Here is a 21,922-nt window from a genome sequence, read left to right as displayed (position 1 = left end):
CCAAGGTGAGTTTTTCTTTGGTTTCTTTGCTTGGAAAAAATGTTGTTGCATGTTTTATTGAAAGTTTCATTGTGAGATATTGTCATTTAGTTATTTTGAAAATTTGGGGCATTGTGTGATTGATCATGTTTGGAAATGTTGGCTTTGGAGCATTCTTGAAGTGTTGTTTTTTCTTTGATCATGGTGCAATTTGGACAATGTGGGTGGCTTATGGAATTTTGACAGTGTAGGTAATTTGTGATGTTGTTGGATGAATTTTGGTTTGGATTCTGAGAGTATTGCATTGTGAAAAATTTGTGTTAGGCTTATATGAATGTTCTTATGGTATATGTGGGAAAATTTTATTGGTATATGTAAACTTAGTTTTATGGACATGGCAAAATTTTGTGGGTATGTGCATGGATATATTTGTGGGTATTGGCAAATTTTGACTTATGTAGAAATTTTGTTGGGTATGTGATATTGATTCTTGGAAAATTTGTGTGGTTATGATTTTGGCTATGTGAGAATTTATTTGTGCATGAACTTGTGGAAATTTTTATCTTGATCATGTAAGAATTTTTTTCTTTTTGCATAGATTCGTGTATCGAATTGGTTAGTCACATACTGGGAGCCGTGCATTGAAAATGAGAGATTGTCACTACAGAACAAGTCCAATTGGGTATTGGGGTAAGGGTTCAACTATAGGTTGGTATAAGGTACTGGGATTCCTTACCTGTAACCACTTGTTGTGATAATAGTGTATTCTTGAGAGTGATGACCTTAAAATCACCCGATGGGGTTTTTGCCTTGAAGGTTTTCCCCATTAGTCAACAAATCACCGTGTCAACTTTATTTTCCGCTACATATTTACTTTAGTTGATGATTTGTTTGTGCTACCATGCTTATTGCATGTTAATTGGATTAATCAATTAACTTGGTTAATTAATTGGTTAATTCATCACAAGAGGTCAATAGATTCTTGGCCTATCAAGATTTTCAAAATTCATACACAAAAAAAAAAGAAGATATATGAGAAGTTTGAAGAGTTTCTCTTCAAACTAGTTTGGAGAGAAACTTTGTTCCAAAACAAATCAAATGATACTGGTGGACCTAAACAAATCCAATTGTTATTCTGGGTAAGCAAAACATATCTCAAATTAGGGCTAGCATTTTTTTTAGTTTGATTTGAGAATATACTCGTTTGTTAACAGGTCAATTTGCAATGGGTTGGCTTCTAATGGGGTGATAGGTTTTTTTAGTGAGTTAGATTTGGATTTTAATTTTTAAATATTAAATTTTAATATACATCAGTCAAAATTTTTCACATCATTTCTTTGTCAACCATGTAGGCGCTTAGACTAATGACGGTTAACAGAATAACTAATTGCGTTTATTTTTAAAAAATTTGAGAGATTATAGTGCTCACTTTAAACTCAAGTAACCAAAAGTATATTTTCGCAATTTATTTATTTAAATAAATTAGTGTGGATTAGGATTTGTTAGATTAGTTTGGATGAGAATAAGCTATGATTAGTTTTATTGATGGATGAAATTAGTATTTGTTTTTATCTATTGCAAAATCTGCTTTGTATTAATTCAGAAGTTGATAATAAATTAAAAAAAAAGTCATAAATTATTGAATTACAAATTGCTAACTAGTCTAATTAGGAGGTCCAAACTCTCTTGAAATAGTCCATTCAACAAATTAGAAGTCTTGATTCCTTCAAAACAACCAATACAAAAATTGGGTTCATCATAACATAACGTAATTAAATTATTTTTATTAATGAACAACATATATGTCCCAAACCGTTCATAATATCATCAAATCTAACCAAAAACCAAAGATAAAGAAACACAAGTCGAATAGAAAACCCCCCAAATCTTCATTTTCATTCTTTACAATATTAATATCACCACTTAAGACTAACTCTTATTTTCCTCATACTTTGGCTTTCTCATTTGTGAGGACAGGATTGGTAGGCCTGTACTTGTACCTCTTAGCTGCAAACAAATAGATAAAGAAGTTGAACAAGCTCACAAGAGAGAGCAACCAGTAGAAGAGGTTCAAATGGTTCCTATTAATATTATTCCCTGCCAACCAACCTCCACTTGTACTATTCTTTGTTGAAGCATTAACTATTTTGATAAGTATAGTGCTAAAAAAATATCCCAGTGCCATGGAGCTCCAAAGGAAACAACTCGAGACGGATTTAAGGCCAGCAGGTGCCTCTGAGTAGAAAAATTCAAGAAGTCCCACATAGGTGAACAAGTCTGCAATTCCAAATATAAAGTACTGAAAAGATAGCCAGAATGTGCTCATGGGCAGTGGCTGTGTGACTGGGATTGCATCAAGCATATCATGGTCTCGTGCTACACCCTTTCGCTTCACTTCCAAGAAGCCAGCTACTGCCATGGAGATGAATGAGAGAATAAGACCAACTCCTATTCGTTGCAAGTGCGTGATGCCTGTTGGAATGCCGGTGATTTTGCGTGCAAAGGGTACGAAAATCCGGTCATAGACAGGGACTGTAAAGATAATGAACATGACTGGGATGATTGGGAGTGAGGCAGGTGGGATGTGGAAAGATTTAGTGACACTTGTGTCCATAGTGAGACCTTGTTGGACTGAGAAGGTTTGGAGCTGAGCAAGGCAAAGGGTCATGATAATTGTGCAACAAAATATTGGAAGCATGCCGAGTATTACTTTGGCATTTTCCACTTGCGTGACCCTGCATAGTTTCCATGGGTTTGGAGCCTCTAGTTTTCCATATTTTCCTATAGATGTTGATTGGATGGCTGCTTTGTCTAAAAACCTGCATAGGATTAATTTTAGCGTGGAATGTTAAGGCAAAATAGTCAAAATATAGGAGGCTGCATGGATATAAACTATAGATTTTGTAACTTTAACATATCAAGTAAAAAATAAAAGGGAACCTAATTTGGATAGAACCTGAAAATGTCTCTGTGAGGTAAAAAATCTTCTTCTATAGCAGCTTCCTTGTCATGATCAATCTCATAGAGCTCTGTGGGGTCCTCAGGAAGTTCAAGATTTCTATTACGAATGGCTGCAACATACACCTAAGAGGAAAAGGCAGAAAGTAAACAAACCTCAATCCGTGCAATCAAATCTTGCTTTAGGATTAGACTAGGACATAGTTGGAAGTATCCATAGAGGATCTTTGACTTTAGTAATTAAACACTACTGGTGGCTTAATATTAAGCTCAATCTTAGCAGATAGGCAAGGATAGATTTTTAGATTAAGCACAAGAAAATGTGGTTTTTATCTCATAAAAACCCACTTGTTGCATTTTGAGAGCTTCACTTTATACTCAACCAATCACAATTTATTTCATACAAATTTTTCTTTGTAAAATAACCAAAGTTTAAAATGGTAAAAAAATCAAATATATATCATACCATAATTGATGGAACATAAAATGAAATATTTAGAATGAGACATTTAGAATGAGACAGAAGATTTGTATTCGTCTTAATCAAATAAAAATCATTTGCCCTATTTTTTGTGTTCTACTTCATACTCTAATAATCGCACTCCGTCATGCATCCTTTTCTTTTTCTTATAAAATAACAAAAGTTTAAATTAAAAATAAATCAAACACATAGCATGATGGAGCATTAAGTGAAAGGCAGATTTCTAATTCTTCTTTTTCTAGTAGTAATAACTAGCAGAAGGGTCTAAGATTTGCTTTGCAGATATGCTTAACTAATTACACAAACCTGAATAATTTCAGTGATGGCGGTGGTTCCTTGAATAACTTGTATCCTGTACATTGGCAATCCCACGGTAAAAATAATAAAAGCAAAGAGTACGGCGATGGAAGAGACTCCAAAGCCCCAGTCCCACCCTTTATGATCTTGGATCCACACAATTAGCATTAAGCTGACAGCACCACCACCACACACTGCTAATAGAAGGAAGTTGAAGAAGCTAGACATTTGCTTTGCTTCTTTTGGGTCTTTTTCATCATATTGGTCAGCACCATGTGATGGCAATGCAGCTTTTACTCCAGCAGACCCTACTGCAAGGAAATATAGAGCAACAAAGAGGAGAACTGCACTGCCACCGCCAATTTTCTCACAGTGAGAAGTTGGTTCAAAGACGTCGCAAGGTGGGGGCTTCAGACTTGGATAGTGAGCTTGTATTGTAAATAATGCTAATGCCTGGATACACATAACCAACAAATATAAGTATTCCATACACAGATATTGTTAATTTGCTCAACTAAAATTACATGCCCTCCATATTGTTGGTCTCGTTTTCTTGAACACAAAATAGAAAAACTGATAATCATTTATATTTTATATAATATTTTTTGGAGAACAAAACATAAAAATAATATTAGAAATACTACAAATTTTACTACATAAATTTTACGGACTAATTTGTTACCAACCCACAAAATAAGTGATTCAAACATTTATCTGTTATATTGTTTAAATCATGACACTAATTATATTCTTGTCATATTAGTTTATAAGTTATTTTTAAGAAAACTTGTAATATTTTTAACATTTTCCAGGCAAAATAAGATCTTGAGCACCCATTTAATGAAGTATTGATTGGCAAGTGTATTTGTCTTCACAGAAGATTCATTTCAATTCATAATTGAATATTTATTGTTGCTCAAGCCATATCCAAAAGCACTTGTTAATGATTCTATTTACTTTTTTTTCCCCCTTACTAGTCGAGCTTTTAAGATATCTAGTAACTTGTAAATGTCAAAGATTGTATGGAGGGTTTGCAAGCATACCACTAATTCGAGGAATCCCCCAATGAGAACAGCTTTATATCTGCCGATGTAAGAGTCTGCAAGAACAGCTGCCAAGATAGACAGGATGTAACTAGTGCCCAAGTAGTTGGTTAGCTCATTAGCTGCATCTGCTAGTTCAAAGTGCATCACTCCATTGAAGTATGTGGTCAAGTTCACCGAGAGGGCCAAGGTTGCCACATTCTCAAAAGCAAAAGTGGCTACAACAAGGACACAGTTGGTAAGACTTTGGATGATGCAATGGACCAATAATTAATACTTTCATAAGATGAATTATTTGTGAAGACTGAAGAGTGATTGGTGTTTACCCATTAAAGCACATTCTCGTCAAGGTGTCTTCTCTCGAGTGTGGAACTTCTGTGCATGAATGTAACTCATGCAATAATATTTTATGTTTTGTAAAATCAACATGTACAATGATAATGCATGTGCTACTTGAACAGTGCAATATAATATATGTAATTTAAAATGTACTTATGCCACATATAAGTACATATGATAATTATCTATACATTTTTCATTTCTTAAATAAATAAATACACCACCTCTTTGTTTTTCGGTGCAGTTACCTAGGAGACAATTTTTCCATAAATAAATATATATCTCATTTTCTATGAAATGGGAGACAATTGTTGAAACCAAGGAGCCAATTATATGTTATTTAATGTTCTAAAGTCAATGGAAGTAAGTTTTCTTTGATTCTATAATTTCTATTATTGCTGATTTCATTTGCATCATATTATTTTTAATAATTGGATTGCTCTCCTTCATTAAAGAATTATCAAACTCACTTGAGTTCAATTAATCTCTCTTGAGAAAATTTTGATAAACTCTTGGAAAATTTCATGAATTTATAACAAGATTTCCGTTTTTTTTTTAATGTAATTAAATTGTTCTAACAAAGTAAGTTGAGTTTTTTTTTTTACGTACCTAGTACAAACAAAGCAGTTCTAGTTCCTCCATGTTTGCCCCTCACAGCTGTTCTTCCCTTCCAATCCACTTTTCCTTCAACGAGCTCATGCTTCTCCTACGAAAAATTCAAAAAGATAGATAAGGCTAAAGCACGAAAATTATAACATGCAAATCAAAAGTGTGAGACACATGAAAATAAAATAAAGATAAAAGGAAGCATACCATTACCATAGCTAGCTACTTGGTAAGGTCTTAACGAGAAGAAGAGGTTTTGGATGGATTGAAGCTAAGGATCAATTGATCTGTGTATTTATAAGAGTGCAAATGATTGAGGTTTTGGTGGTTGGCAATGGCATTGACCAATTCTTATATATTGAGCTCAAATCTCAATGTCCCTTTACTTTGTTTGAGTGTAATTGTATCTTGTGCCGCAAATTGCCGACTTGTAGTTGGAAGAGAGAGATTCTGAGGGCACTGTCAAGACTCAAGACAAGGTTGAGCCTTTTTCATGTTTTGAATACTTAAAAGCAAATTGTATTATTTTATAGTTTGTACTACAGGTTGTATTATGGAAGCAATTTTCTTGCATTTGCATTAATTCCTCAAATACTTTTTAGTGTTAGGGTCGAAGAAGAAATTCATATGCTTGATAAGCATATTATTAGACATACTGATGAACTATGGTAGCAACCTTAATAAAATGAGTTGGAAAACTACTTTTGACTTCTTCTATTTAGCTTGGTGTGAAACAAAGTTTTTATCCAAAAAAATTTATATCTAAGCTAAATAAGGGAAGTTAAGAGATAGTTTTCCTTTAGGCATTTTTTTTTTTTTTTTTAATACTACCAAAAACAAGGAAACCCAGAAACTATCTTCATGTAAAAATTTTCATATTAATTTTTTTTTTATCTGAGATAAAGTTTTACTCTAGCCTAATCTAAATATATGTGTGAGAATCTTACTCCTAAACACTTGAACCTAGGTCCTTGCCTCACCCCCTCAAACCCCACAAGAACTAATACTTGAATAGTAACCACATTCTTAATATTAATGCATGACTAATATTTCTTTTTATAATTGTATTTTTGATTGATTTATTTAATAAGCAGAATTCAATATTATTTATGACTTATTATGTATGTATTTGATGAACATGTGGTCCCATATGGTTATTTTATTAATTGTAATTTAAGGATTTGATCTTATACTTAATTATTTTAAGTATGCCATTATTATGTTTTAAATTTTTATAATGGATTTTTTATATAATTTTTTAAAAATTAAACAATAAAATTTTAACAAATATATATATTTTTTTAATTTTCATAATTTTTAATTGAACATCAACAAACACCTACTAGTTGAATTGTTGATCCAATAATCCAATGCTTATTCCAGGTTAAACTCCAGCAATAACAATGATGATAAGCATTCTTCCCATCCAAAATGTCAAAAATTGTTGCAATAGTGTATAACATTTTATTTAGTAATGTTTGGTAAACGAAAGGATACTTCTCATCATCGTTATCACTGGAGTTTAACTAGGAATAAGCATTGGATCCTTGGGTCACCAATTCAACTAGTAGGTGTTCTACTAATATTCAATTAAAATTTAAGAAAATTTAATAAAATGAGTTATGTTATAAGGTGCCATTAGAGTATTTGTTAACGAACTATTTTAGAAAAAATTTAATACCAATTTCTTGGGAAAGGTAAAATATTGTCAAAAAAGTAAGTAATATTCTTCTCTTATAGGGTGCCCTTAGAGAATTGAAACTCTTATTATTGGATCATTAATGTTTACCAAAATAATTATATATAAAAATGTTCCACAAAATAAAGTTGAGAGAGAGAGAGAGAGTGTTTATTTAGAATCTTGTGTCTGAACCTGTAGTTACATTCTAGACTCATAACAAAAGCAACAATACAACAGAAATGATCTATGTTCAATCCCAAACGTCCCAACATGTTTGTAGTTAGTGTATTATTGGAGAGCTTTCTCTTTGGACACAAGTACGTGCCTTTATCATCAATCACTAGCAATCACTTAATAGCAACAAATATTTGTATCCAAAGGTGACGGAAATGTCCAGTAACAGTGAAACCTACCCAAACATTTGTTATTGTTAACATCAGTGTTACAGAAGCTATTACTAAGCAAAAAATTAAAATTGAATTCAAATGTGGGTCCAATAGTAATGTCATGACAAAGGTTCATGTGTTGTTAACTTGTTATTTAGGAATAATGAAAACAGAATCCGGACAGACAAGTTTAAATCATAATATAGTATATGGGATTGGGGTTTACAATGACTTATGTTACATATTTCCTTCCAGCACTGTAACGTGAAAAATGTGATAAATGCATGGACATTTACGTGGCTTTGAATTTATCAAATCATGGGCAAAATAGAACCCTTTATGTACACAAGTTGCTCTGTATCCAGCTTCAAATGGATCTGTCACCAATCAAATGGGTCCTTCCCTCAAATTGCCGGCTAAAAGTATCTGATGAATTACTTACGGCTATAGATTCTTCCCATAGGCTGATTAAGGTGGACTTGTTCTATTTTTTATCAAAGAAAGCCAGTTAGAAGATATTGTTGGGAAAGGAAAATAGGTAACAAGATATTCATAAAGTATTTCAAATTAAGTCAATACTTAGGTGCCAAGAGCCTTATAGTTTAATTGGCACTGGCATACACCAAGTGCTTGGAGCCTAGAGGAATAAAAAGTTTGAGTTTTAAGGTTAGTAACATATTGTAACTATCTCCACACACACACAAAAAAAAGGTTCTTAATTTGCATAGGTGCAATACATTATTTTTCCAATTAAATTCTATTTCATTGTGTCATTGAATTTAATTGTCATTGGAAAGGATAGCACTTTTTATTGGTCAATCTAATTGCACATTTGAATTTAAGAGGAGATCTTAATATAGTGCACCTAAATATCTAAGTAATTGTACCTAAGTTTTTCCCATTTGAAAAATTGGAAGAGATGGATATCACCTAATATATGCAGAGAGAATATAAAATACACAGCCCATTGTTCATCAGTCAGGAAGCCTACATCATCATATCTTCACGAGGAAAAAATCACTCTATAATAAATAAAATAAACAAGTTTATCATTTCATTGTTCAACAAAATAGCCTTTTCAATAATTTTTTTAAAAAAAAAAAAAAAAAAAAAAAAAAAAAAAAAAAAAAAAAAAATCAAACCAAATTCTGGAAGAAAAAAGGTCATCAGCTAATCAATGATGCGACTAACAATTATCAACAAGGCGGCTATAGATCAAAAGAACACAAATGTACAAAACCAAAGAACTGGGATCACCTGTGCAAAGAATGCTTGACTATAGTTTCTAGTGGGAAGGTAAAAAACTAGAACAACAAAACCAATTATATCAGTAATTCAGCAAGGAGTATTTTATGCGCAATACAATCTTTCCCTTGTCAACCCCAAGTTTTGCCCCTGTGACTAACCAATGACCAGGAATATCTTGTGGTCCCTTTGACATTTCTGTCATGTCTACAATTTTTGCAAGTTTCCCAATTTGGCTTGAACTTACATCTTCCTTTTTATCACTTGAAACTGATGAAGAAGTGCCATCAGGCCTCTGTGATGTGTAAAGAGTGGAAGGGTTGTGATCCCAAACAGACCGCCTTATTGTACAGCCTGGTACTTTAGAGAAGAGTAGTTTGAGGTGTAATACGTTTTTGGCACCAAAATCCCATACACCAAGTTGAGCCCCTGTGACAATATGAACACCGGAGAGGTCTCCAATGCAAGTCTCAGTGTGCTCAATAGGTGCAGTGCTTACATGGGAGAAGTTCTTCCACTTGATTGCCTCAAACCAACGGCTGTCCTGTTCCTCTGGACCCTGCCACTTGGGGGCCCCAATAGCCATGTGTGCATCCCAATGGGGCTGAAGAATTTTCGGAAGAGACACTAGATGCTGCATATGAATAGCAAGTCGGTTCTGTTTGTTCCCTTCTAGGCTAAGTCTAAGCCCAGTGACTGGCTTACGGCCAACTGTTACCTGGAATAGCAAGCCATGTTTAAAAATTCTAGAGAACCAACATATTTTGCATGTTTGAACTGGTAGGTAACTCGTCAAGAAATAATACAAGGTATGCCAAGGAAAAAATTTACACGCGCATACACACATATAATTACCATGTTAACAGATGTTTTCAAGTTCATTATTAGCTTTGCTCTCTCTCTCTCTCTCTCTCTCTCTCTCTCCATATTTTTGCATGGCAAGGGGGGATGTTAAAAGATGGAGTCATTAAAAAAAATGACAGCTTTTTTTGGGTGCAAGTTGGGGAAAAATATCCCTTCTAGCCTCAGTTTAAAACCATTTTCTCAAAACTCCAAGTCCTATTTTTAAGGCTGAAACAACATGCCCCAGAATTGGATTACAGAAATGACAAACCAGGAGCCACATATGACACAGGAAAAAATTAAACAAGGGGGAAAAACATTTGTATCCCAAAACATTAAAAAGGGGGACAATACATGCATAGTTTTCCAGGCATTCCTGCATTGAATTTACTGTGACCATGCATTTTTTTCCTTCTCTCTCTTGGTTTCAGATTTATCAGTCTCTCTTTTATATTTCAGCAGTACTGAAAATTAACTTAATAAGAATGCAAGACATGTCTGAACCACTTGTAAGCCAATTTCAAATTCATAATTTCATAACCACTCCAGTACATAGATGATAGAACCACAAAAATTACCTGATCTGGGCTCACATACAGCTTTGGACCCATCAAGCTGAACTGAAGGGAGGAACACACAGGCTCCTTTCTTTGTAGATTATTGTGTTCTGGGGCCCAAACTTGAGCAATTTGAAAATCCAAGAAATATTGTAAATCTTCAATAGGTGGCTTGTCTGGTAAAAACAGTAACAGATGAGCAGGCAACAATTATCAAAGAAGCATATTTGTAATACAACTACTCCGTAGTAGAAAGAAGATGAATAAGCTCCTAAACAAGTCTAAGGGAAATTGCAGTTGGAATTAACATAGTTGAGGACATTTCGAGATTTATTTAGCTTAGCAGAATCATAGAAAGTAATAAATCAACAGGACAATCAAATTTGTTATAAGCAAGATTATTTTTAACCACAGAAAGAAATAAAATAAAAACAATACTAAAAGATACCAGATTTTTAGAACTCAATGTCAGATTTGTTATCTGTATTATAATTAAGGAATTATTGTGTATGCTTTGTTTAACTCGCCTTATTTTGGGATCTGTAAACTAAATATTTGAGAATGTTTGCAACAATCACATGGCCTACTATGAAAAATCTGTTAGGCGTAGATTCTAATCAAATTATTTCCACACCTATTGACTTCTAGGTGGTATTGGCCCCTGTAGTGCAATCACATCTTGTTAAAAGGCCTGATGAAGTAAGCATAAATGAACTTCTACAACATAGTTTAAAAAGTAAATCGCTTTCATATACTGATCACTAGTCATTAATCAATAAACAGGATTTATTACTTAGGCATTGAATTTTCGTTTTCCTTTTTTCTTTTTTAAATGGCTTCAAACCCTTCTCGCTTCAAAGAATGGAATGTATTTCTAACGGATAAAAAAGGAATGGAATGTATTTCTAAGAATACTCTTTTCTTTTTCTTTCTAATATATTTTTCATGTTACTTTTGGTAGCCACCTACTAGGATGTGAATGAAATTCACATTTCAAGAAAACAAATAGTTAAATGAAATCTTACACTCCAGATATAATTCAATTGCACGTGCCAAATGCTTTATTCCAGGCACATCTTCCAACAGAGAAACGATGGGTGTAAAGGTCATGTTAATCACATCTGGTGCCAACTGAACAGTCTCTACCCACTTGGCATGACTCTGCTCAAGATCGTCACCTCCTCTCCTCCTGAAAATTACAGTAACATCCTGCAGCAATAAACTGAATTTTAAGAATTTTTTTCATACAAGCTAAGAAGAAAATTTATGCAATGAAACAGAAACGGCTTCAGAGAACAACAAATTTCATCAAAACACACTTGAGAACAAGGAGACATGATGCAATGAGCTAAAAGTTCCATGAGGGTTCTAGACTTCTAGGAATAAATGCAATCTTTTAGAGATTAAAAAAAAAAGGGTTTTAGAGTGAGCCATGCTGACCTTATCCTTGTATTTTAAGGGCCCAGCACTTAACTGGCTTTTCAACTCCAGAAACCGCTGATCCCTAATGTCTTTCACATAGCTCTCAATGTCCAATGCTGACAATGGAGATGATTGGTGCTGCCTGATATAAACAACATCTCTTCCACCGATTGTTGCAGACGTAACGATATGGGTACCAAAATTTTCAATAAAACTGAAAAGTGGGAAAATGAAATGGAAATGCAAGTCAGAAACATGCTCTCCAGATCATCAAATTCATCTTTAATTTTTACTTTTAATTTTCAATTGCAACCAAAATATTGAGTCAATCCAGTTAGCCATCAGAACATGCTCCCAGCCTATTGACAAATCATTGGAGTTTGAACTGTCAAAGTTCTTCTCTATGCATTAACAGGGCAATTATGTCTAAAATATTGCATAGTAATTGGTAGTTACAAGATTTCCCAACAAAAAGGTAATACCATATGATCCATGCTATTGTTCTTTCTCCAAGGATGTATCAAGTATGAGTTTCCATCATTTTACTATACACTTGTCTCAAATTACATATTTGGAAAGAAGCACAGATCCATTGGGATGAAGACCACACCATTTTATTGAGCAATATATATTGGTCATAATCGCTCAGTAACCAATTTGTAACTATCATGTAATTCAATGCATATCGAGGTTATTCAAGGTAAGAACGAAATATTAGATATGTATAGGAGTAGGTAAAAGATTCAACAATTTTGGCACCTCCAAATCATAGTCCTTTTTGAAGATCTATTACTTTGAGAATATTGATCATAATAAGCATTACATTATCATGTATACATTCTCTTTTGATTGCTAAGTTACACACACACATAGTGGGTTTTGAATTTACAACCTCAACCCTCACCCTCATTTATGAGAAAAGTAATGGCCATTTGTGCAAGAGATCATTTGCATCATCATGCTAGAATATCAATTGAAAAAACAAGAACTTTCTAATTTAAACATTAGATAAATCAATGAAAAACAAATAGAAATCTGTCCAAACTGAAGTGAATTACAACAATACAAATCAGTGATGAATTGCATACCTTGCCAAAGATGCTGGATCCCAAGAGTAAGGAACAGCATGTTTAATTTCCTCACTCAAAACCAAACCATCTTTTGCCAACTTAACTTCAAATAGAGGAATGAAATATCCAACCATTGCAAGGGATTTTGTAGCTGCTGCATCTACTTGCCAAGAACCAGTGAAATTGAACATGGCATTAAAACTTCCCAGCGGGATGCGTTCTGATATATCTGATTTCTTATTAAAATATTCTGCCATCTGGAATTTCAAGTATCAAAGGCATCTATTAGACACTGAGGTTAAAAACATAATAGGTCAAAAAATAGGTAGAATGGTTTCATGTTATCAGGGAAATAAGCCAAAACATCAATGCCAGACAAGCATGCAAAACATGGACATGATACTTAACACAAAAACAGCAAATATAGTACTTTATGAATATAAAAGACTGAGTCTCAACCTTATGACAAGCAATCTAGTAAGAATACCATGCTTGAAATCTCTGCAAATTAAACGTGAGATTATGTACAGAACTTCTTTTTAATAAATAAATGAAATTATTCAACAAAAACTATCAGAAAAACATATATTCTAGATCTTACAATTTCAAAATTCAGACTATCTAGTATTGTAACAAATCCAAAACTGAACATGAGGGGAAATTTCCAAGCACGACCATCTAATCATACAAGCATTGTAACAATGATTTGTTGATCCTATGGATTCACCATAATTCCATCAAAAGTCAGCCTGTTGTGCTCCACCCTAATTATACACAAGACGCACAAAGGGACCGCATTCCAAACTTTAAAACTACAATGGCTTTGAAAAATCCCTCTCAAACAACGGAGCATTTGCACCACCATCTTCAACATGACCCATGATGCTCCATATAACACCCACACAAGTGACAATATCTCTAGCTACCATACAATGAAGTAAAAGGTGGTCCACCGATTCTCCACCAGTCTTGAACATACAACACCAATTGACAATCATCATGTTTACACTTCCACAAATTATCCATTGTTGAAAAATTCTGTCTAGTGCTTTGGTCCACACAAAGAAAACAATCTTTAGGCACCTTGACTTGCTATATACTTTTGTGTGGAAAACTTGCCCCCAAAGTACCCATCAAAGCTTCATAATAAGGATGAACTTCAAATTTACTGGCTTTTACAAGGTTCCACTCTATTCAATCCTCTATAGCAGGGAGACTAGAGTATAGCATATCAAAAGAATTTGAAGACAGACTCCAATTCCTGATCCCAGGATGATTGAATAAAATGGTGATTCCAACTATGGTTGTTACCCAAATAGGAATCAATTGACGCATTCTTATCAGTTGCAAGCTGAAAATAAGTTAGGGAAAGCATCATTCAGGCAAAAGTCACCACACCAAAAATCATGCCAAGACTGAAACCGTGTATGACCAACCCAAAGAATTTTATATATTGTGAAAAGTTATCCTATCCTCCTCTAATGCACTTCCAGAGACTAACCCCATAGGACCCTCTAAGCTCCTCCATAGCCTAGCCCACCTCAGGCTTCACCATATATATATATATTTGATAATCAGGCTTCACCATATTTGAGAGAGATAATACACTGCAAAAGCTGATCCCTATCCACTCTATCCATCCTCAGCCATTTACCTAGAGTGTTTCATTGAATGTGCTCATTTTACAAATCCCCAACCCTCCTTTCTTCAAAAGAGAACAAACCGTCGCCCAATCAACTAGATGGAGCTTCCTAGCTACCTCCAATTCCCCCCCCCCCCCCCCACCCCAAAAAAAAAAAAAAAAAAATCCTCTTTGAATTTTGTTCAATCTATTATCAATACAGATGGGCACTTTCAAGAGGGGAATAAAATATGTAAGAAGAGAAGATAACATATTTTTGTTTAACACCATCCCTTTGAAAGATAGCTCTTCTTCACCCTGCAAGCTATAGCCTTGAAATTGGAGCCCAATGTAGTCCTAAATGTCATCGCCAATTAAGTCACTTTACAACCCGATATTATGTACAAACTATCATCAATTCTTTTGCAAACATAAGATCATCAACAGAACTAAGCTGCTCTAACAAATTCAGAATTCATACCTTTGAACATGCTAAGCTAATTGAAGCAAGTGAACCAGAAAAATTTGGAAGAGAACAAAGGAAGTACTTTCCACAGCTTTGGGAGCACTCATTAAACAAGGATATTATTGGGGTGGATGTAGAATATTTAGTACTATTGACTATGAACATGTTAAAGTAAAGCTTAAAGGTCCAGTATTAGGTTCCCAAAAGATGTGGTTTGCCTTTTCTTGGACAAGTAAAGAACAAATATATTAATAAGAGGAGAGAATGCACAAGCAGATGGGGAGTACAAGAGCAGCTCCTAAACATTACATTTTGATCAAAAGATTTAGGAAAAAACCTAAAAATATAATGGAATGGATGATGTCTAAAGCAGTTCAATCAACCAAACAATGACCTCCAGAACAAAGACAGTTTTCTCCAGAACAAAGACAATTAAAACTGATGACGGCTCTATTATTCCTCTCTCAAAATTCTCCACAATGATCATTTGTGGTGCTGAAACAGAGATACTAGTGTTGGTAAAAATGTTAAGCACACGATCCACTTGGAGCCTAGGCACAAAGCATAAGAATGCGCCTAACTGAAGCAAAACGCACATATTTTTCAAATATAATATATAATAGCCTCTAATCTTTTTATAAAAACATAGATACATAACATACAATATAAGAAAGTTAATAATATCAAAATAGTGATATATTTTGCCTATTAGCGAAAATGGGTAGTGCAATTGCACAAAAATCTTGTTTCAGTTTAGTCCATGTGTTTTAAATAATGTGTCAAGTTTGTCCTTCTGTCATAATGCCGTGACAAAGTTGATGATGTGTAAACAGTTTTAGTACTGCTCCATTTGCTAAGTGACAGAGTTATGAGGAAAGGACAAGCTTGGCACAGTATTTAAAACACAAAATAGTAAAATTCTCTGGGCCCAAAGTGAAAATTTTTGAATTTTTAGTGACCAAAAGTGCAGTTTAGCCTGAAGTTTTTATATAGTAAAGTTGAAAAACAATTCTAATAATCTAGTCATAGAAAGTTGAAACATAACATTTTATATATCTCTCTTGTACTTTATAATACCTAACCATGATAGCTATGATCAAATAAAAAAGTATATGGTTCAATCAAAATCCAAAAGGCAGAGACTAAAAAGCACAAGTATAATTAATTATCCTTGTTCATGTCTTTTAATATGTAAACAAAAAATTGTTTGTATAATACAGCACCTTAAGAATAATTTTTGTATAATAAATCAACGTCTATGTAATTTCCTTTAAGAACAAGAGTTTAATGGTTCATATATTTTTTAGGTGGGAAAAAAATAACAAAAAGTTGTGACTAAGCATGATTTTTACTTCTTCAAAAAGTGTCATACAACAGTGCCTAAGCTGAGCTCCACTAAATGAGCTTCACTTTGGTCAAGAAAAACACTTTAGACCTTGGGGCTTTGAGCTTTGAAGCTTTTAAGAACACTAGGAGAAACTGTTTTTTTCTTCTTCTTTTTTATAAAGTAATTGGGAGCAGTGAGGTTTGAACCTTGGATGTCTTTGTTGAAAACACTAGGAGAAACTGTTTACCAATGACCTTGACTTAAAATAATTTCAAATTGTGGACTCAAAGACCACAATTCTCAATGACAGACAAGTACAGGTGGAAAAAGGGTTGAGTTAGGTTTGTAAGGTCTTAGGTTCCAATCTTGCCAATAAAAAGAATGAAATTATGAGTGTTTCCAAATTCCTAACCAGAAATGCTTGTCGATTGTCAAAAGATACTTTGATCAGTTTCAAATTTCAAATTTTACTTATCAAAAAAGATACTTTGATCAGTATCTTGCTTGCTTGCCTACAGCCTGGTCTACATAAATACCACTTGGTTACTCCAGTGAGAACTGCAGCTGAAGAACATCGCTTACAGCTGATATCATTTAAAAATAATAATTCCCTGAAAAACTAGGCCATCCAAGATATCTTTGGATGATGATTTTCAAGGAAATCAAATATTCTCCCTATTGAAATTTTTGTATCTTGTCCATAATTAAAGATTCTCCCCATTCACATATCTAAAAATCCATTTTCCTAGGCTTTAATAGGTTTTCTCTCATTAGCCTAAGCTAATCCACAACCCAACTTAGAAAGGAAATTCTGTCCCAATGACTAGATAATTTTTACTCTCCATCCCTGCTTCCAAAATCATGAAATATCTCTCACCCAACAACACTGACAAAAATTCCTAGAGAGAATCTGAAAAAATTGAAACAAATAGGTAGGTTGGTTGGATAAAACAAATTGAAAAACAGAATCTACCCCCAAATGTGATCTAAGCCTTCTCTGACCTAGCCCCTGCTAAATGTTGGAACTCCTTGACAACAAGAGGATGCAGAAGCTCAAAAGCTTGAGCTGAAATTGCACCATTCTTCCACAAGATGATGTCCAAAGTAAAACTTCAGCCCATGATAAAGGTCAGAGTCTCTTCCACAATTTATGATTTTCAGTATATTTCAGGATGCTTAAAAAGATAGTGTGATCAGTACTCTCTAAATGAAAAACCATAATAATCTCCTCCCAATTTGAAATAATTAAATAAACTTGCAGTTTTCCTCTTAGATACAAATTGCATGCAGAATATCAAGGCCAGGGTTAAAAAGAAAGGGGGGAAGCGCAAGAAAAGGGTTCTCTAAACCAAATTAACCCTAGAAGCCTTGAACCATAATTCTCCCCACCATTAATATGAATGGCAAAGCTGGTAGTCAAAAACCATCATTTTCAAAAGAACTCTTCCATCATCATGACAAAATCCAATAGTTGTAGCCCACATACTTTTTTTTTGCCATTTTCCTAAATCAACTTAAATAAAACCTTCAGCTTCCTGGGAAGAACTTTAAAAATTGTCACAGACTTCTTATCAAAAAAAATTATGTAAAGTCTTCTGGCTATAATAGGGTAAAATTTAATTGCAATAAGTAACTAGAGCCTTTTCTTTTGTAATTCATTTTTCTAGAAGATCAAACTACCTATGCCATAAAAGCCCAAATGAATATAATCTCGACAAATGTGATAGAACTTACATAGCTTAGAAGAGAAGAGGAAAACACAGGTCAGGAACACTATGATTATCTCTTAAATCTCTCAAGTCTAAACAATGCATTCACAATCTTTTTTTTGATAGGTAAGAAAAAAATTTATTAAAAGAGAAAAAGCAAGAACAAAATACAAGATTCACGATAGTGAACAAGTAGAAAAGAGGGAAAAGAAAAGCAAACAGGCATTAAGTTATCCTAAGAGACAAAAGAAAATCCGTGATAGTAGAACAATCTGAGAGGCCAACACCGAGACCAATCAAAGAGGGTCCATCTGCATAAATCTAGCAACTGATCCAAAGATTTTGCCATATCCTCAAAAGAACGTCGATTCCGTTCTACCCAAATATTCCAAATTAAACAATCCAGAACCAGATTCCAAATATCAGAATTATGTTTCCCAAACCATTGATACCAACAAAAAAATAAGTCTATAATGGAACCTGGCATGGCCCAATCAATCCCAAACAGCCGAAGCATATACATCCATAGAGAATGAGCAACCGGACAAGAAATCGGCAGGTGATCCACCAATTCCTCATTACAGCAACACATACAACAACGATTTACCAAAGTTCGGCCTCAGAGCATAAGATTATCCAAAGTAAGGATCTGACCATGAGCTGCTGTCCACATAAAGAACGCCACCCTTTTAGGAACCTTTGTTTTCCAAATGCCTTTCCAAGGGAAAGAAGTACGAGTTGCATTTTGAATCTTAAGATAAAAAGACCAAACATCAAACTTCCCACTTCCATTAAGACACCAAGAAAGATTGTCACTACCTCCACCCCTAGGAATTCTAGTTTGAATGAAGTGAAGAAGGGAATAGGAAGCCACCAACTCCCAATCATTAAATTCCCTATAAAATCTTAGACTTCATACTCTATCATTATCACCAGCCAAAGGACTTAACACTTCAGACACAAAAGCTTCCTTATTGGCTGAAAACACAAATAGTTGAGGATAAAGAGATTTGAGAGAATTATCCCCAGTCCACTTATGATGCCAAAAAAGAATACGGGAACCATCCCCCACCACAAAAGACACATGCCTAGAAAAACTTTCCCACCCATCACGAATACTTCTCCATAAACCACAACCATGGGCCCTTCTACAAACTCTAGTGCTCCAACCCCCTTTCCCCTCCCCATATTTCGTGGCTATAACCCTCCGCCATAGATGAGTAGTTTCATGACCATATCTCCAAAGCCATTTTCCCAGAAGAGCCTGATTAAACGACACCAAATTTTGAATTCCCAATCCACCCAGCTCATGAGGTAAGCAAACATTTTCCCAAGCCACCAAAGCGTATTTGAAACACTCTGCTGAAGAACCCCACAAAAAATTTCTCTGAATACGTTCCAATCTCATTGCCACAGCTTTAGGAACAGTAAAAAGGGAAAGATAATAGGTTGGGAGGCTTGACAAAGTACTTTTCAACAAGGTGAGTCCGCCACCCTCTGGCAAATAAAGCCGCTTCCAGCCTGCCAACTTCTTCCCCATCCTCTCTAGAATCGGATTCCAAATAGAGGCTGTCTTATACGAGGTACCCAATGGCATTCCCAAATAGATCATGGGCAAACTGCTCCCCAACAGTGGCACAATATTTAACAAATACAGTTTTGTAATTGTAACTTAATAGAATCTATTAAGGTGTTAAAATGCGGTTCACTTTAACCACCCCAAATTCCATGTCCAAATGCAACCAGAGCATCAAAGTAGTGACAGGAGATTGCAATTGTACAAAGAAATCATGACAAACTGTTATTGCATATTTACAAAACATTCATGATGCACATAGTATATAATGTAGATATCAAATATATTTTACAATTACATAATCATATTGGAAATCAGCAGCCATAAATAAATGGAACCGAAAGAATCTTTAGACTACCAGACCACCCTATTAAAATTATAGACAACCAAAATCTATTGAAGATCTTAGAGGCAAATAGAAATTGAAAACTAGACAATCATTGCACGCCAATTGTTAAAGATGATGGTCCTGAACCACACTCATATGAACCAGTTCACCATAAGAATTAAAGAGTTGAAATTGAAACATACCCAGCTATAATTCCATTACCAAACCAAACTAGGACAAGAAAGCAAACATCCCGGATATTAATTTCAGTACCCAATCAATATACAAAAAGCCAAAGCTAAATCACAAACAACCCCACATCTCAACAAGCCCATCACACAATCAGAATTATAGAATTCAGATATACCCAGATAATTATTCAAGCAGCAAATAACACCAAGAACAAGAAAACAAAAACCCAAAATCAAAATGTGTGAAGAAAGTCAGAAACAACCTCACGAAAGGAGCACACAGATTTATTCTCAAAGGCAATCTCCCCCGTTGAGCAGTGAATCTCAAGAGGCACATTTGGCACCACAACTCCTCTAGAGACCACAAGATCCCTGGTACTGTCTTCGTCAAGGTGAACCAGCCTCGACCCAGGAGCTCCCTTGCAGTAAAGAAGCCTAATATCAGAGGTGACATCAAATCCTCTGCCTAAAGCTTGGATTGAGTTGCTAAGAGTAGTAGCCAAAGCATCAGAGCTAAAGCTTCTTGATGCTGTCATTGGTTTTGCTGTTGTTGTTGCTGTTTCTGAGTATTCCATAGTAAGAGGATCTTTCATTGGTGGAAGACAATAGGAGGTGAAGGTGAACAAGAAGTGATTTGTTTGTTGTTGTTGTTGAATGTGAAATTCATGGTTTTCTCAGAAGCAGATGGAAGTGTTTTTGTTTTTGTTTTTGTGTTTTTGTGTTTTTTTTTTTTTTTTTTTAATAATGTTTTGTGTCTTTTGGTTTTGGGTTTTGGTGGGGCAAAGGTTGGACTTTGTTAGTAGGTGAAGTTTGTTCTTGTTCTAAAGGCACGGCTTTTGACTAAAAACGCGTTTTTAATTTTTCGGTAGGATGGGAAATCAGGATTCTGAGTTGACTGGTCCACCTGCATCTTTGTAAGAGTAAAGATCAATACTTTCTCTGTACTAAAATTCATTTCTTAAAAATAAAAATAAAATGTCTTATTAATACCTTTTGAAAAGCACCATTAACCAATTTTTTCTTTTTTTCATAATTTGGTCAACAATTCTAACCAACACAGTTCACACTCAATTTTACACTTTTAAGAAATAGTAGAAGAAAAAAGTGATAAATTTACGTAAAAAGCGTAAACCAATTTGTAGATTTATGACATGAAAAGTGATGAATCTATGTAAATTTAAAAAAAAAAAAAAAAAAAAAAAAAAAAGGAGTTAACCCATTTTATGACATGAATATGTTATTTTTATAAATGATCTTATGACCAATATTTGTGTAAAAAGAGTAGCTCCAAATCAACTGGATTTGAGAATCAAATTAACATGCTCAAGTTTCTTAAGTTTTTTTTTTTTTTTTGGCTGAATTCTCAAGTTTCTTCAGATGAAAGTAGAAGGAAGAGTTTGTCCATTAGAATGGCCTCATAAAATGGTAGTAGCATTGTTAAAGCAAAAGCTTTTGACTTTTATTTTTATTTTTTCTTAGAATCAAAAGCTTTTGACTTACCATATTCTAAATGATACTTGGGACATGGCTATAATGTATTTGATGATTCTTGTTTTCACAAATAACCCATTTTGGTTTGTGAAAAGTTGACCCCAATATTTCTGTTTCTCATTTTAGTAGTATACAACTATACATACACTAAAGGAAAATATAGTATGGGTCCTCCTTTGTGAGTTTGATAATGCCAATTGAAGAAAGTAGCGTAAATTTCTTTTTATTTGTGTGTGTGTGTGTGTGTGTGTGTGTGTGTGAGAGAGAGAGAGAGAGAGAGAGAGAGAGAGAGAGGCAGTAGTAACC

At 34.2% G+C, this 21,922-nt stretch overlaps 2 protein-coding genes across 3 annotated transcripts; both read right to left on the bottom strand.

Moving 5' to 3' along the window:
- Positions 1 to 1,712: 1,712 nt before the first annotated feature.
- LOC126726339 (protein NRT1/ PTR FAMILY 4.5-like) lies at positions 1,713 to 6,149 on the bottom strand. 2 transcript variants are annotated; one of them, XM_050431566.1, is made up of 6 exons: positions 5,911 to 6,149; positions 5,707 to 5,803; positions 4,759 to 4,976; positions 3,725 to 4,168; positions 2,936 to 3,063; positions 1,713 to 2,798 (listed from the first exon to the last, which is right to left on the bottom strand). In XM_050431566.1, exons 1-6 carry the CDS (start codon positions 5,917 to 5,919, stop codon positions 1,925 to 1,927), a joined length of 1,770 nt encoding a protein of 589 aa, XP_050287523.1. In that variant the 5' UTR covers positions 5,920 to 6,149; the 3' UTR covers positions 1,713 to 1,924. The 2 variants fall into 2 exon arrangements, with proteins under 2 accessions (XP_050287523.1, XP_050287524.1); XM_050431567.1 differs by having other exon boundaries at positions 5,917 to 6,149.
- Positions 6,150 to 8,963: 2,814 nt separating this feature from the next.
- LOC126726338 (MACPF domain-containing protein CAD1) lies at positions 8,964 to 20,868 on the bottom strand. Its single transcript, XM_050431565.1, has 6 exons — positions 20,389 to 20,868; positions 12,926 to 13,164; positions 11,856 to 12,051; positions 11,441 to 11,624; positions 10,437 to 10,591; positions 8,964 to 9,733 (listed from the first exon to the last, which is right to left on the bottom strand). Exons 1-6 carry the CDS (start codon positions 20,716 to 20,718, stop codon positions 9,098 to 9,100), a joined length of 1,740 nt encoding a protein of 579 aa, XP_050287522.1. The 5' UTR covers positions 20,719 to 20,868; the 3' UTR covers positions 8,964 to 9,097.
- Between the last annotated feature and the right edge of the window lie 1,054 nt (positions 20,869 to 21,922).

Source organism: Quercus robur, chromosome 5 (assembly GCF_932294415.1).
Source record: "Quercus robur chromosome 5, dhQueRobu3.1, whole genome shotgun sequence".
Lineage (NCBI taxonomy): Eukaryota > Viridiplantae > Streptophyta > Magnoliopsida > Fagales > Fagaceae > Quercus > Quercus robur.
Note: the sequence above shows the minus strand (reverse complement) of the source record. Positions and strands in the feature narration are given on the sequence as shown.

What these genes read in the sequence shown, in the direction of transcription:
- LOC126726338 (XM_050431565.1), bottom strand. Translation starts at nt 20,718, where the DNA reads ATGAAAGATCCTCTTACTATGGAATACTCAGAAACAGCAACAACAACA. An exon ending in GATCCAGCATCTTTGGCAAG is followed by an intron (nt 12,052 to 12,925) that starts GTATGCAATTCA and finishes CCCACTTTTCAG; the next exon opens with TTTTATTGAAAATTTTGGTA. An exon ending in AATTGAATTATATCTGGAGT is followed by an intron (nt 10,592 to 11,440) that starts GTAAGATTTCAT and finishes TGTTTTTACCAG; the next exon opens with ACAAGCCACCTATTGAAGAT.
- LOC126726339 (XM_050431566.1), bottom strand. An exon ending in GGGGATTCCTCGAATTAGTG is followed by an intron (nt 4,169 to 4,758) that starts GTATGCTTGCAA and finishes ATGTGTATCCAG; the next exon opens with GCATTAGCATTATTTACAAT. An exon ending in CCTCACAGAGACATTTTCAG is followed by an intron (nt 2,799 to 2,935) that starts GTTCTATCCAAA and finishes AATCCTATGCAG; the next exon opens with GTTTTTAGACAAAGCAGCCA.